The 13,478-nt window shown below is 45.8% G+C and overlaps 1 protein-coding gene across 3 annotated transcripts in view; it reads left to right on the top strand.

The window, feature by feature from the left end:
* Positions 1-9,131: 9,131 nt before the first annotated feature.
* Slc5a10 (solute carrier family 5 member 10) overlaps positions 9,132-13,478 on the top strand; it is a 63,071-nt gene continuing 58,724 nt past the window's right edge. For 2 of the 3 annotated variants that reach the window (XM_026381720.2, XM_026381721.2), the window contains exon 1: positions 9,135-9,245. In XM_026381720.2, coding sequence (XP_026237505.2) covers positions 9,135-9,245 — 111 coding nt within the window. Of the gene's footprint in view, positions 9,246-13,478 lie in introns of all 3 variants that reach the window. The other variant, XM_026381719.2, reaches the window with a different exon arrangement.

The following is a 13,478-nucleotide window of genomic DNA, read 5'->3' as shown; positions in this document are numbered from 1 at the left end:
GAAATCAAATGGTAGACCAGAAAATGTCAATAACACAAGGAAGTTGTGAAAGAATTAGGAACATAAAAAATATAAGACATGGAAAACAGAGTAAAATGTCAGAGGTAAGTGCCTCCTTATCAGTAATTACGCTAATATAATGGGTTGAACTTTCCAAATAAAAGACAGCATTTGGTGAAATGAATTTTTAAAAAGTGATCCGACTATATGCTGTTTACAAGAGTCTTGCTTGGTTTAGCTCCCAAGACACAAATAGGTTGAAAGTGAAAGTTTAGAAAAAGATACTGATGCAGGGCTGGGAATGTGGCTCAAGCGGTAGCGCGCTCGCCTGGCATGCGTGCGGCCCGGGTTCGATCCTCAGCACCACATACCAACAAAGATGTTGTGTCCGCCAATAACTAAAAAAAATAAATAAATATTAAAAAAAAAAAAAAAGAAAAAAAAGAAAAAGATACTGATGCAAAGAGTAACTATAGTCAACGTGGTTGCACAAATATCAGACAAAATGACCCTTAAGACAAATGTGGCTGCAAGAAATAATGACATTACATAATAATAAAGAGGGACAATCCATCAAGAAGATAGAATAATTATATGTGCATCTAAAAATAGAACCCCAAAATATATGAAGGAAAAAAAGCTGAAAGAATTGAAGGAACACATAATTCAACACTAAGAGTTGGAGAATTCAACATCTACTTTTTTGCGGGGAGGGGGTACCAGGGATTGAACTCAGGAGTTCTCAACCACCGAGCCGCATCCCCAACCCTATTTTGAATTTATTTAGAGACAGGGTCTCACTGAGTTGCTTAGCACCTTGCTTTTGCTGAGGCTGGCTTTGAACTTTCGATCCTCCTGCCTCAGCCTCCCGGGCAGCTGGGATTACAGGTGTCAACATCCACTTTTAATAGAACACCTAGACAAAAAATATAAGAGTAGTTGAACACTATAAATCAATTAGGCCTAATGGACATATTGTAAAATAATCCACCCAACAATAACAGAATACGTATTCATCTCAGGTGCCCATAGAACATTCTCTAGTACAGACAATATGTTGGAAAAAAAATAATAGATCTCAGTAAATTTTAAAAGATTGAAATATACAATATATCTTTCCTGATCATAATGGAATAAAATAGAAATCAGGAACAGAAGAAAATCTGGAAGATTCACCAATACATTGAAATTTTAAAAACATACCCTGGCCAGGCATGGTGGTACACACCCCTGTATTCCAACTACTTAGGACCCTGAGGTAGGAGGATCACAGGTTCAGGGGCAACTAGTGAAACCCTGACTCAAAGTAAAATAAAGGGATGGGGATGTAGCTAGGTGGTAGAGGCCCTGGGTGCAATTCCCAGTACCACAAAAAAGGAAAAAATAAAATTCTTACAAAAACCAATGGATCAAAGAAGAAACCAGAAAATGGGCTAAAAATACTTTGAGATAAATAAAAATGAAACACAAAAGGTTTGTGACATAGCAAAAAGACACCATTCAGAGGGAAATTTATAGCTGAAAATGACTCTATTAAAGAAGAAAAGTATGTCAAATCAATAACCTAATTGTACACCTTAAAAAAATAAAGAAGAACAGACTAAATCCAAAGCTAGCAGAAGGAAGAGAATATTAAAGATTAGGGCAGAGGTAAGCAAAAGAGAGGATTTAAAAAAATAGGGACAATCAATACCTCCTTAGCTTTGGTCTAGGGTAATGCTGCCCTTAGAATAAGTTCTCAATTCTTGGAGAAATTAGTGAAGAATTGGCATTAATTCTTGAGATAGATCTTAAAAATCACCAATGAAACCACCTGGTTCTGGGATTTTCTTTATCAGAGTTTTTGGTTAGTTAGTCAATCTCCTTACTTGAATATGTTGATTCAAACTTTGTTTCTTCCTGAGTTAGTCTTGGTAGTTTGTGTGTACCTGGGGATCCGTACATTTTTTCCAAGTTATCCAATTTAAATGGCATAAATTGTTCATCGAGTTCTCCATAATCCTTTCTCTTTCCATAAAATCAATTGTAATGTCTCCGCTTTCCCTTCTAATTTTAGTACTTTGAGCCTTCTCTTTTTTTTTTTTTTCCTTTGGTTGTGAGATATAATGAAGCGGTGCAGGATGGGAGATTTTAAATTTTAAATACCTGTGTTAGTCTGCTTTCCACTGTGTATCAAAACGCCTGAAATGACCAACTTAGAGAGGAAATGTTGGTTTGGGCCTAGGTTTTAGAGGTTTCAATCCATGGTTGGGAGGCCTGTTGCTTTTGGCCTGGGGTGAGGCAGAGAATCATCCTGGGGAGCACACGTTGGAGCAAGCTGCTCAGTTCATGACAGCTAGACAGCAAAAAGGAAAAAAAAAAGAAAAAGGAAGAGACTGTCATCCCACAAGACTCTTCAAAGACATTCTCTCCATGACCTAAAACCTCCCAGTGGATCCTATCTCTTAAAGGTTTTCAACACAACCAAGAATTTAACATGTGGGCCCTTGGGGGAAGGACATTGTAGATCCAAATTGTAGCATTCTACATTGGTTCTCAAAGACTCATGTCCATCTCACTTGGAGATGCATTCAGTCCATCTCAAGGATCCCCCAAGTCTTAGTTTTTCCAGCATTGCTCAAAACTCCAACTCCAAAGTCTCCTCTGAGATTCAAGGCAAACTCGAAGCTGGAACTTTCAAAATACAATGGTGCAGGGCTGGGGAGATAGCTCAGTTGGTAGGGTGCTGGCCTTGCATCACAAGGCCCTGATTTCAGTCCCCAGCACCACAATCAATCAATCAATCAATAGCAGGAAGATTTCAAATCAACACCTAAAGGACCAGAAAAAGAACAGCAAACGGTGTCCCAATTTAAGCCAAAAGAAGGAAATATGAAAGATTAGAGTAGATGTAAAAAGCAAGCAATAAAGAAAGAAAATAGAATACCAAAAGAGAAAACCAACACACTTGATTCTTTGAAAACATAAACAAAATTGATGCATTTCATATCAAGGATTAGGTTTTTAGGTTGTCATAGCATCCTGTACGTGGTGGGTGAATTGACAAGGGCTGGACAGGAAGAGAGACCAGTCAGACCTCAAGATCTGTATTAGTCAGGGTTCTCCAGAGGGACAGAACCAATAGGATACATATGTATATAGGATTATAAAAAGGGGATTTATTAGATTAATTTACCCAACCAGAAGCTGGATATTCTATAGGCTGGAGAGCTGGAGGAATCGATGGCTGAGCAGTCCCAGAAACTGAAGGCTCGGAACCAGAGGGATCCATGATGCAGCCCCCGTCTGGAACCAAACTCTATGGAGAGTCGCTGTGCAAATCCGCTTTGGAAAAGTGAAGCATCTGAGGATCTCAGGTGACCACAGTGGCAATCAAGAACCTATTCAAGAAGAATCAAGTGGCATCTACTGCTGCCTCCTTGTTCTTCCAACTTTTACTCCATCCAAGCCTCCAACCTATGGGATAGTGCTGTCCACACTTGGGTTTGACGTCCCACACACCAGTCCTTCCTAGACACACCCTCACTGATGCACCTAGAAGCCTCTCAATTTTAGGCATCTCTCAATCCCATCAAGTTGAAAATTCAGATTAACCATGACACAATCTAAGTGAGATTCAAGAAATATTGAGATAGCACTCTTGGCTTCAGATCAAAAATGGCATCAGATGTGCCATTTTAGGCCGGGAGTCGTTTTATCTAGAGGCTCCAAAGTTTGGATTCTGAGGCAAAGTTGCTTCACTTCCCGCAAGAACCCGTGCCTGCTAAACGATCAACCCCACCCCAGTTTACGACGCCACTCCTAAGCACTTATGGAATTCCTCTTGCATGCTCTAAGGGTGCTCTGTGAGTGCCCACACGGCTGCTGCTCTCCCTAAAGGGACAGCCCTGTCATTTGCCTCCAGCTACTGACAATAAATCTCTTGGGTGAGATTACAGTGTGCAGTGTGGTCTTTGGGCTTTGTGTGGACTCTGCAGGTGTCCTTTCAAGCACAATCAAGAAGACTGCCTGAGGAGACTAGGAGCACAGGGGTCATTGGTCAGTGGGCCATACCAGGCAGTGGACTCAGCTAGACAATTGGGGTTCAAACCTCTTCTCTGCCTCTGAGTTGCTGTGTGACCTGGCTCAAGGTCCTCAATTTCTCTGTGTCTCAGGTTTTCCATCCATCAAAGAGTTGAGAGCGTTAAGGGTGGACAGTGTCCGGTGACATGGTGATCACTCAGTCAGCATCAGCAGCCGCAAAGATGATAAAGGGCCTGAGCTGGCTGCTGGAATCCACCAACCCCACCCACCTTTGGGATGAGGAGACTTGGATGGAGGGATGATGAGGGCTGGGTCATTGAGCCTGAGAGGTTCTCAGAGAGCTGTCAGGTGGGAACTGGATGTGAGGATCCTGAGTTCAGCCATGGATCCGAGAACTAGAAGAGAAGGGATGGCGGGAAGAGGAGGAACCCATGCAGATCTAGGTACCAGGTACCGGTGGCAGGTTGGCATTCAGAAAATGTTAATTGTCTCGGGTGGGACATGTGAGATAAAGACTTGGTCTCCTTCCCACTGCCCTTCACCCAGCTGTCAGCCTGGCTCTGCTCAGAGGTTCTCTATGTCCAAAATGGCACATGGGGTGAGCCTAGGAAGGGTTGGGGGGCACTGGTGCAGTCTGATCTGCCCGTCAGAGCCATGGCCAAGGCTAAGGCCTTACAAAGAAGCTCGAACTGCCCAGAAGCACAGAAAGTGATGATTCCCCCTTAATCTCACTCCTTAAATCCCATTACCTTTCCTTAGCAGCTCAGTGTATGTTCTTCTGAACATTTCAGCCATTCAGACTCTTGGTTTTCTACGTACTGAGAGGATCTATCTACCTACCTACCTACCTCTATATTTTTAGTCAGCATTTTCACCACTGTGACCAAAAGACCTGAGAAGAACGATTTTAGGGGAAAAGTTTACTTGGCACTCACGGTTTCAGAAGTCTCAGTCCATAGATGGATCACTCCATTGCTCTGGGCCCGAGATGATGCAGAACATCATGGTGGAAGGGTGTGCGGGAGAAAAGCAACTCAGGACATGACAATCGGGAAGCAGAGAGAGAACACCAGCTCTGCTCACTAGGGACAAAATACAGACTCCAAAGGCACACCCCCGAGGCCCACCTCCTCCAGCCACCCTACCTGTGACCACCCTATGCATCCACTCAAGTGGATTAACATACTGATTAGGTTAAGACTCTCATAACCCAATTATTTCACTTCTAAACTTTCTTACATTGTCTCATGTTATAGTTAAAGCTTCGTCCCGGGGTTTCATACACTGACTTCCAGGCCACTCACGTATAATCGAATCAAGCCTTTATTGAAGCACACGGGTGGCGACTGACCAGAACATAAAGCTGTTCCCCTGATCAGCCCTGAACAATTGCAAGGGCACTCCTTATAAGCCTGAAAACTGCAAAAGGGATGTTCGGGGGTCTAGCCAATGCAAGCAAACCAGGTTACAGAAGTGGGACAGTGCAGTCAAGCGGAGGGAAGCCTAACCAATCACAGTTAGCCCAGTCACCCCAGTTACAGAAACAGAGCCCCGTTACCCTAGTTCCATGTTCATAGCAAAAGGAAAAGAACATCTTGCCCCACTCATGACCCTTCTACTTGGCATGGTTGTTTTACAGAATGGAATCACATTTGCTTTATACTATCACACTCACATATGAGCTTTTGTGGAACATCTCACATGCAAACCATAACTCTCTATTTCTACAATTCACTTTTTTCACTTGCCAATGTATCATCTTCTGTGTCATCACATAGAGCCACCTCACTTTTTTAAATATTTTTTTTAGTTGTAGATGGACACAACATCTTTATTTATTTATTTATTTATTTATTTTAATGTGTGCTGAGGATCGAATCCAGTGCTTCACGTATGCTAGGCAAGTTCTCTACCACGGAGCCACAACCCCAGCGCCCCCCCACACCTCACGTTTTTTAATGGTCGTTGTATTCTGTAGCATGGAATTTCCATTATCCCCTCAACCTGCTCTGGGTGGTCACGAAGGATATTTCCCATTTTCTGCTGCCCTGAGCATCTTTGCACTTGTAGCTCAGAACTCTTGTATCTTTCTACAGGACAGATAGGCAGGTGGTAATTATCAGGAATGAATGAAAAGTCTGGTGTTTATCCCAAAATCAGGGCAACAGATAAGCTGGAACTGGATGGGTAACCAGACCTAGGAGAGGACCTGGGGGCTCAGTTCACCCTCTCTGAGCTCCATAATATGGGACCTTCTCATCTCTTTCCAGCTCGTCCTCATGGTTTGCTGGTCCTGCTTCTGTCGATTCTGAGCACTTAACAGAGAAGATAAGCCGGTACACATTCCTTCCCCTACAAAAGATAAGAATAATTTCAACTGTTATCTGCTAGACAGGAACTCACAGGGTGAAGCACCTGTGTTTATGGGAGCATATGCTGCTAACTGCCATTTCTTCATGTTGTTTTTTCCTTGAGAAAAGACCACAAGGAATGAGTGAAACCAGCCAGGGCTTCCCAGCCCCTCTTCCAAGCAATCTGGAATAAATTTTGCTTGTTATATAATCTTTTTATAATGCTAAATTCTCTGCCCCGGGGGCATCCCTGTCCACCATATTTGAACACGCCATGTTTGAAGAAGCATGATGGGAAACTCAGCCTGCTCAGGAATGTACCAGTTTCTACATGGGATGACAAAGTCTCCCCCAATAGGAATATGCATAAATTGCCCCAATAAACCTCTTATCTCTGGTTTTAGAGAGATGCTGCTTCGGGACCCTCCTTACTTGCTGCAAGTCATAAACCTCTCTGGGTTCTTTCGTCTCCTGCTGGTGTTTCCTGGCTCTGTACCCACCAAGGGACAAACCAGTTTTTTTGTTTTACAACCATCCTCTCTGGTCCCATCAGCTCTGCATACCCCACTTCCTGTCCAGGGAGAGGGTTCTCCCCAAGTCCAGGGGATTTTTCTCTTGGGATATATGCAACTTAAAGTGGCATGGTGCTTTGGTTTGAAAGTTTCAGAAGCTTAATTTCTCAGAGTTATATGGTAATGGTGGGACCATGTGGGACTTTTCTGAGGTGATTAGGTCATAACGTGAGGCTGTTCTAGAGGTGGCTCTAGCACTGACTCATTTTTTAAATTTTATTTATTTATTTTACAGTAGAATGTTGCACTGACTCCTGAATGCACCCCTGACCCATGTGGGACCCTGCACTACCTCCAGATTCTGCAGAGTCCACACCACAAGAAGGAAGTCACCAGATACAGACCCTTGACTTTGGGCTTCCCAGCCTCCAGAACTGTGCGCTAAGGAAACTTTGATTCTTTAAAAATGACTCAGCCTGTGTTTAGTTATAGCCACAGAAAACAGACTCAAACATGGGATACGGATGGTTTCTTGGCTAAGAGAATCTTCATCTTTTTTGGGGCCAAGTCAGTCAGCCGGGCTGGGTCCCCATACCCGGTCTCCTGGGGTGAGAGCATGTGCATGTGGCTGGGCTCAGGGGTGGGGCTGGCATTTCACCCTTGCAGATGCGGCCAGGTCTTCCTCTGCCATCCTCTTCCTGTCTCTGAACTTCAGGGCAGAATCAGCTTCCTGTCCATAGGACTTTTGATGGGAAGACAGTACAATTATCGGTAAGTGGCTTCTTTCCTTCTGAGACCCAACAAGGAGAGCAGATGAAATGCTATTGGTTCAGGCACTTTATCTTAATGAGACAGATTTAATAAATCTGTGTGTGACCCAGCTGGGTCCTTCAGACCATTGCAAATTGAGCTTTTGATTTACAATACATTTGAAGCAATCGCTTGGAAGTCAACCTCATCCGAAACTCGTTGGTTGAAGGCAAGCTAGGGAAGGGTGAGCGGAGCCGGCCTGAGATTTACTATCAGTAGTGACTCATTCCCCACTCCCATTTCTGGTCCTACATGGGAAGGATTAACCTTTACTCCCCCCTCAGTGTTGCCAAGTAACGGCACAGTTGGATTTTCAGGCCAGGGTGTTCCCAGCAACAGCCTCTCACTCATTAACACTTCTGGAAGTACTGCGTGTCTGTGTCTGGTTAAACTCCAAATACTTTGCAAAGCCACGAGCAAAGTCTGTCGCTACACAGAGGTGTGATATGGCCAGCCAGCCCCAGACACGAATTTAAGCCTGGAGGAAGAGAAAGGACATACGAACTAGGGTTTTCCTGGGGAACTCATTAAAAATGAAGATTCAGCAGGGAGCCCTGATGGAATGCAATTGGAACCTGAGCTGTCATTGTCACCACGGTGGAGACTGGGAGCCAGATCGGCAGCTGAATCCAGCTCTACCCCCTTTGAATGGCCAGGTCATGACAGATGACTCAGATGGACCCAGTCTCCTGGCCTCTGTTTCCTTATCTAGGATGAGATGTCACCTATGCTGTGTTATGGCCTTGAACATGACATGGGGGGACACGTACAGAAAAGTGAAGCAAAGTCCTCAGGGTTTGATAAATAGTGGGTGCCCCACCCTGTTGGTCACAGGGTGCCAAATGGATGATCAGATGGCAAGGCTCGGGCCTGTGTCACTGGGCCAGGAAAAGAGCTGAAATGTTGACAACAGGACTTATTGTCTGACATGGGGACACTTCTGAGACTGGGCCATTATTGCTGAAAGTGAAGCATGACGCAGAAGCCACCATTCCTAGCCTATCTCAGTCTACTCATTCTGACAACTGCCCATCACAGTGATGTCCCCAGAGGGAACAACTCCCCATGCTTCTTAGACGAATTAAATATAGCCCAAACCGTCTGTTAGGCAATGGCCTTTGCTCTCTGGGAGTATTAGATCCCAGAGAGATTTCCTTTAGATCCACTCAGCTCCCTTTCTTCTCCCCCCAACTCCCTCTGAGTTTCAGGAAGCCCCTCCTGCTGCTCCACTCCTTGTCCCCACTCCTGCACTCTGGGATTGGCCCTCTAGGAGGGGGGCGAAAGAGACAGAAGTGCTCTGCGCGCAGCTACGTTGTGGGCTGGAGATGCCACTGTCTTCCTTTGGTTTAATGATCAATTCATTCTTGGTCAGAAAGCCCTTTCCAACCTGCTTTGTCCTTAGTCACTCAGGCTCGGAGCGGGCACCTGCTACAGAATGATGGCTGACAACTCCACCAGCGACCTCCATGCTCCCGGACCGCAACTGAGCGTGACTGACATCGTGGTTATCGCTGTCTACTTTGCCCTGAATGTAGCCGTGGGCATATGGGTGAGAGAACCTGTGGGAGCCAGGCTCTCAGGGTGGCTGCTCGGGATGGCAAACTAGGTCTCATCGGTCTCCCCTGGTGGCCTGCTGCCCACTGTCTGGCTGCACCCGAGAGCTGCTGGGTCAGAATCCTCAGGCAGGGAGGACCATGAGGGCCTGGGGAATCTTCATTTTTAATGGGTTCCCCAGGAAAACCCTCGTTCATAAGTCCTTTCTCTTCCTCCATAAGAGACAGGTGATTTGACCCCATCTGCAGATTATAATGACAGCAGGGTGCCTACTAGGCAGGCACAGGGGCAGGCCCTTCCCCGTACCCCATCCACCAAACAGCCCCCAGAAAAGACCAACCTCATGTGCAGTTGAAGAAGCTGAGGCTGCGGGAGGCTGGGCCTTAGGAGGCCTGCCGGACAGGAGGAAGCTCCTCTTTAGGATATTTGTGACGCTGACCTTTGAGATTCTCCCACCGGGTAAGGAGGTGACACCCGTGAGCCAGGCTTCACTTCACTGCCCCTCATTTAGGGTTGGGAGAGGTCGGCTCCACCTCCTCACCCCCAGAGATCCCCAGGTGGCATCCCAGAGCTCTGACATTTTCCCAAGAAAAAACGAGTGCTCCTTCTTCTGGTCTAAGAGGCTGGGGAATGGGGGATCTGCCATGTCCTCTCCAGTTTTTTGGGATTTGGTGTAAGATGGGTCTTGACCTGTGAGATGGAGTCACCATCTACCTCCTAGGGTGAGGTCTCCTATCAAAGGGGCCTGCATGGGAGAGGACCCTGCTGCTGCCATTGGATCGACGTTAGTAGGGGTATCAGTAGGAGTGGTTGGAGGTGGAGAGGTGGTGGTGGTGGTGATGGTGGTTGGAGGTGGTTGGAGATGGTGGTGGTGGTGATGGTGGTTGGAGGTGGAGAGGTGGTGGTGGTGGTGATGGTGGTTGGAGGTGGAGAGGTGGTGGTGGTGGTGGTGATGGTGGTTGGAGGTGGAGAGGTGGTAGTGGTGGTGATGGTGGTTGGAGGTGGAGAGGTAGTGGTGGTGGTGATGGTGGTTAGAGGTGGTGGAGGTGGTGGTGATGGTGGTTGGAGGTGGTGGTGGTGGTGGTGGTGATGGTGGTTGGAGGTGGTAGAGGTGGTGGTGGTGGGAATGGTGGGAATGGTGATGGTGATTGTAGTGGTTGGTGGTAGTGGACGTGGTCCTGTGGTTGTGGTAGTGGTAGTGGTTAGCAGCAGCAGTAACTGAAATTAATTATGAAGTGATTGAATACTAAATCCCAAGTGGCCCCGTGATGGCCATTGGTGATTCTGGTTTCTGGCCCTGGCTCTGCTCTGTGTAGACATACCTTGGTTTATTCCACTTCCTAGGTAAAGTGTTTTTGTTGTTGTTGTTGTTTACCAAATGAAGTTGTTTGGCAACATGTGTTGAGCAAGTAAGTCTAAGGGCACCATTTTTCCAACAGCGTGTGTGCTCACTTTGTGTCCCATTTTGGAAATTATTGAAATATCTTAAACTTTCTCTTTGCTATCGTACCTCTGACAGCGATCTGAGATCAGGGTCTCTGATATGACTATTGTAACTGGGGCACCATCACTTTGCCGATAAGATGGCGAACTTAATGGATAAATATCATGTATTCTGTCTGCTCCACCAGCCAGACATTCCCCATCTCTCTCCCTCTCTATTCCTGACACAGAAGTGAAATGAGACCAGTTAATAACCCTCCATGGCCTCTAGGTGTTCAAGTAAAAAGAAGCCCTGTGCATCTCTCACTTTAAATCAAAAACTAGAAATACTTAAGCTCTGCAAGGAGGGCGTGAACTAGGGTGAAAGCAAGGCCTCTTGTGCCAAGCTGTCAGACAAGTCGTGAATACCAAGGAAAAAACTCTTGAAGAATATTAAGCACGCCACTCCAGGGACCACACGAAGAAGGAGTGGATCAGGCTATTGCTGATATGGAGAAAGGATGAGAGGTCTGGGTAGAAGATCAAGCCAACCACTGCATACCAAGGGCTGACCCATGACTCTTCAGTTCTGTGCAGCTGAGAGGGCAAGAAAGCTGCGGTAGAGAAGCTAGAAGCAGGCAAACCCTTCCTGGGGTTTAGGGAGAGGAGCTGTCTCCATGACACCCAGGGCCCAGGAGAAGGGCCAGATGCTGATGGAGAAGCTGCAGCCAGTTATGCAGAGGATCCAGCTCACACAGCTGGTGGAAGAGGCTGCTCTGAACATCAGATTGCCAATGGAGATGGAACAGCCTCAGGTTAGAAGAAGATGCCACCTTCTCGTGCCAGGGAGAAGTCAATGCGTGGCTTCAAAGGATAGGCTGACTCCTTGATAGGGGCTGATGCAGCTGGTGACCTGAGTTGAAGCCAATGTTCCCTTACCACTGTGACCATCCTGGGCCCCAAGGGAATGCTTGCTTGCCACTCTGCCCCTCACAAAGCCCAGATGAAGGGACATGGGTGTGCAGCATGGTTTACTGAGTATTTTAGTTAATCTCACGCTTGAAAATTGCAGCTCAGAAAAGAAATAGATCCCGTCCATAATATGATTGACTGACATCACCCTTGGTTACCCAAGAGCTGGGAGGGAGAGGCACAAGATTAATCCTGCCTTCATGCCTACGAACACAACATCCATCCTGCAGCTCATGGTTCTAGGAGTCCTTTTGACGTGCAGTTGTTATTTCAATAGTACATTTCATGAAGCTCTAGCTGCCGTGGATGGTAATGCCTTTGATGGATCTGGGCAAAATCAATGAAACCTTGAAGGGACTCACCATCCTAGATGACATTAAGGGCATTTGTGACTCATGGGAAGAAGTCAAAAATATCAACAGTAACAGGAATTTGGAAGAAGTCAATTCCAAACATTGTGGATGACTTGAGGGGTTCAGGACTTTAATGGGGGAAGAACTCAGATGTGGGGGGATAGTGGCAAAAGTGAGATTTTAGAAGTGGGGTCTGAAGATGTGACTCAACTGCTGCCATCTCATGGTGAAAGTGTAATTGACAGGGAGTTTTTCTTATAGATGAGCAAACAAAGTGGTTTCATGAGATGGAGTCCCCCCCCCCCATGCAGATGCCGTGGACATTGTTGAAATGACCACAGAGGATCTAGAATGTTACCCAGACTTAATTGATAAAGCAGCAACAGAGTCTGAGGGGATCGACTCCGATTCTGAAAGAAGCTCTACTGTGAGTGAAATATTGTCCAACAGCATCCCATGCTAAGGAGAAATCTTTCGTGAAAGAGTCAACGGATATGGCAAACTTCACTGTTGTCTTATTTTAAGGAATTGTCACAGACACCCCAGGCTTCAGCTACCACCACCACCTTATCTGTCAGTCAACAGCCACCAGCATCTAGGCAAGACCCTTTGCGTGACTCAGTTTTCCAGCACTATGACAAAATACTTGAGATAACCAACTTATAAAGAAAAAAAAGGTTGGTTTTGGCTCACAGTTTTGGAGTTTCAAGTCCATGATTAATTGGCCCATGACTTTTGGCCTGCGTGCGGCATGGTGGCAATGGGTGGTAGATCAAATCCTCATACATCGCAAGCCAGGGAACAAAGACGAGGACTTGGAAGGAATCTGGATCCCACAATCCCCTCCAAGGGCACATCCCCAATGACCTAAGGACCTCTCACCAGGCCTCACCAACAGCAGCACCCTGGGGACCACACTTAAAAAGTGGGCCTTAGGGAGACATTCAGTATCCACACTGTGGCACCCTCCAACAGCAAATGATTAGGACTTGCTGAAACTCAAATGAGCTTTGGCATTTTTCAGCAATAAAGTGCTTTAAATGAAGGCATATACATTGGTTTTCTAGATATAATACTATTGTTCACCTAATAGTGTAAACATAACTTTTATATGCACTGAGAAACCCCCCAAAAAATCATTCCACTTGCTTTATCGCTGTAATCACTTGGTTGTGGTGGTTGGGAACCCAATCGGCAGGCTATGTCTGTGCCTGAGACAAGTTACTTAACCTCCCTGGGCTTAAATTTCCTCAAATACATAATGTGGATGTCAGTGCCGCTCACTTCTCAAAGCTGTCGCAAGGATCCAGGGGACAATGGATATGAAAATTGGTTGCAAACTACGATGGTTCCCCCCTCATCTGAGGTTTCCTTTTCCACAGTTTCAGTCACCTGAGATAGGATAACATTAAATGGATGGTTCCATAAATAAATAAATTGTAAGTTTTAAATTTGTGTGTGATTTCAGAAGTGTGACAAAA

Source organism: Urocitellus parryii, chromosome 7, assembly GCF_045843805.1.
Source record: "Urocitellus parryii isolate mUroPar1 chromosome 7, mUroPar1.hap1, whole genome shotgun sequence".
Lineage (NCBI taxonomy): Eukaryota > Metazoa > Chordata > Mammalia > Rodentia > Sciuridae > Urocitellus > Urocitellus parryii.
The sequence above is the reverse complement of the archived record's forward strand: the minus strand, read 5'-3'. Positions and strand labels throughout refer to the sequence as shown.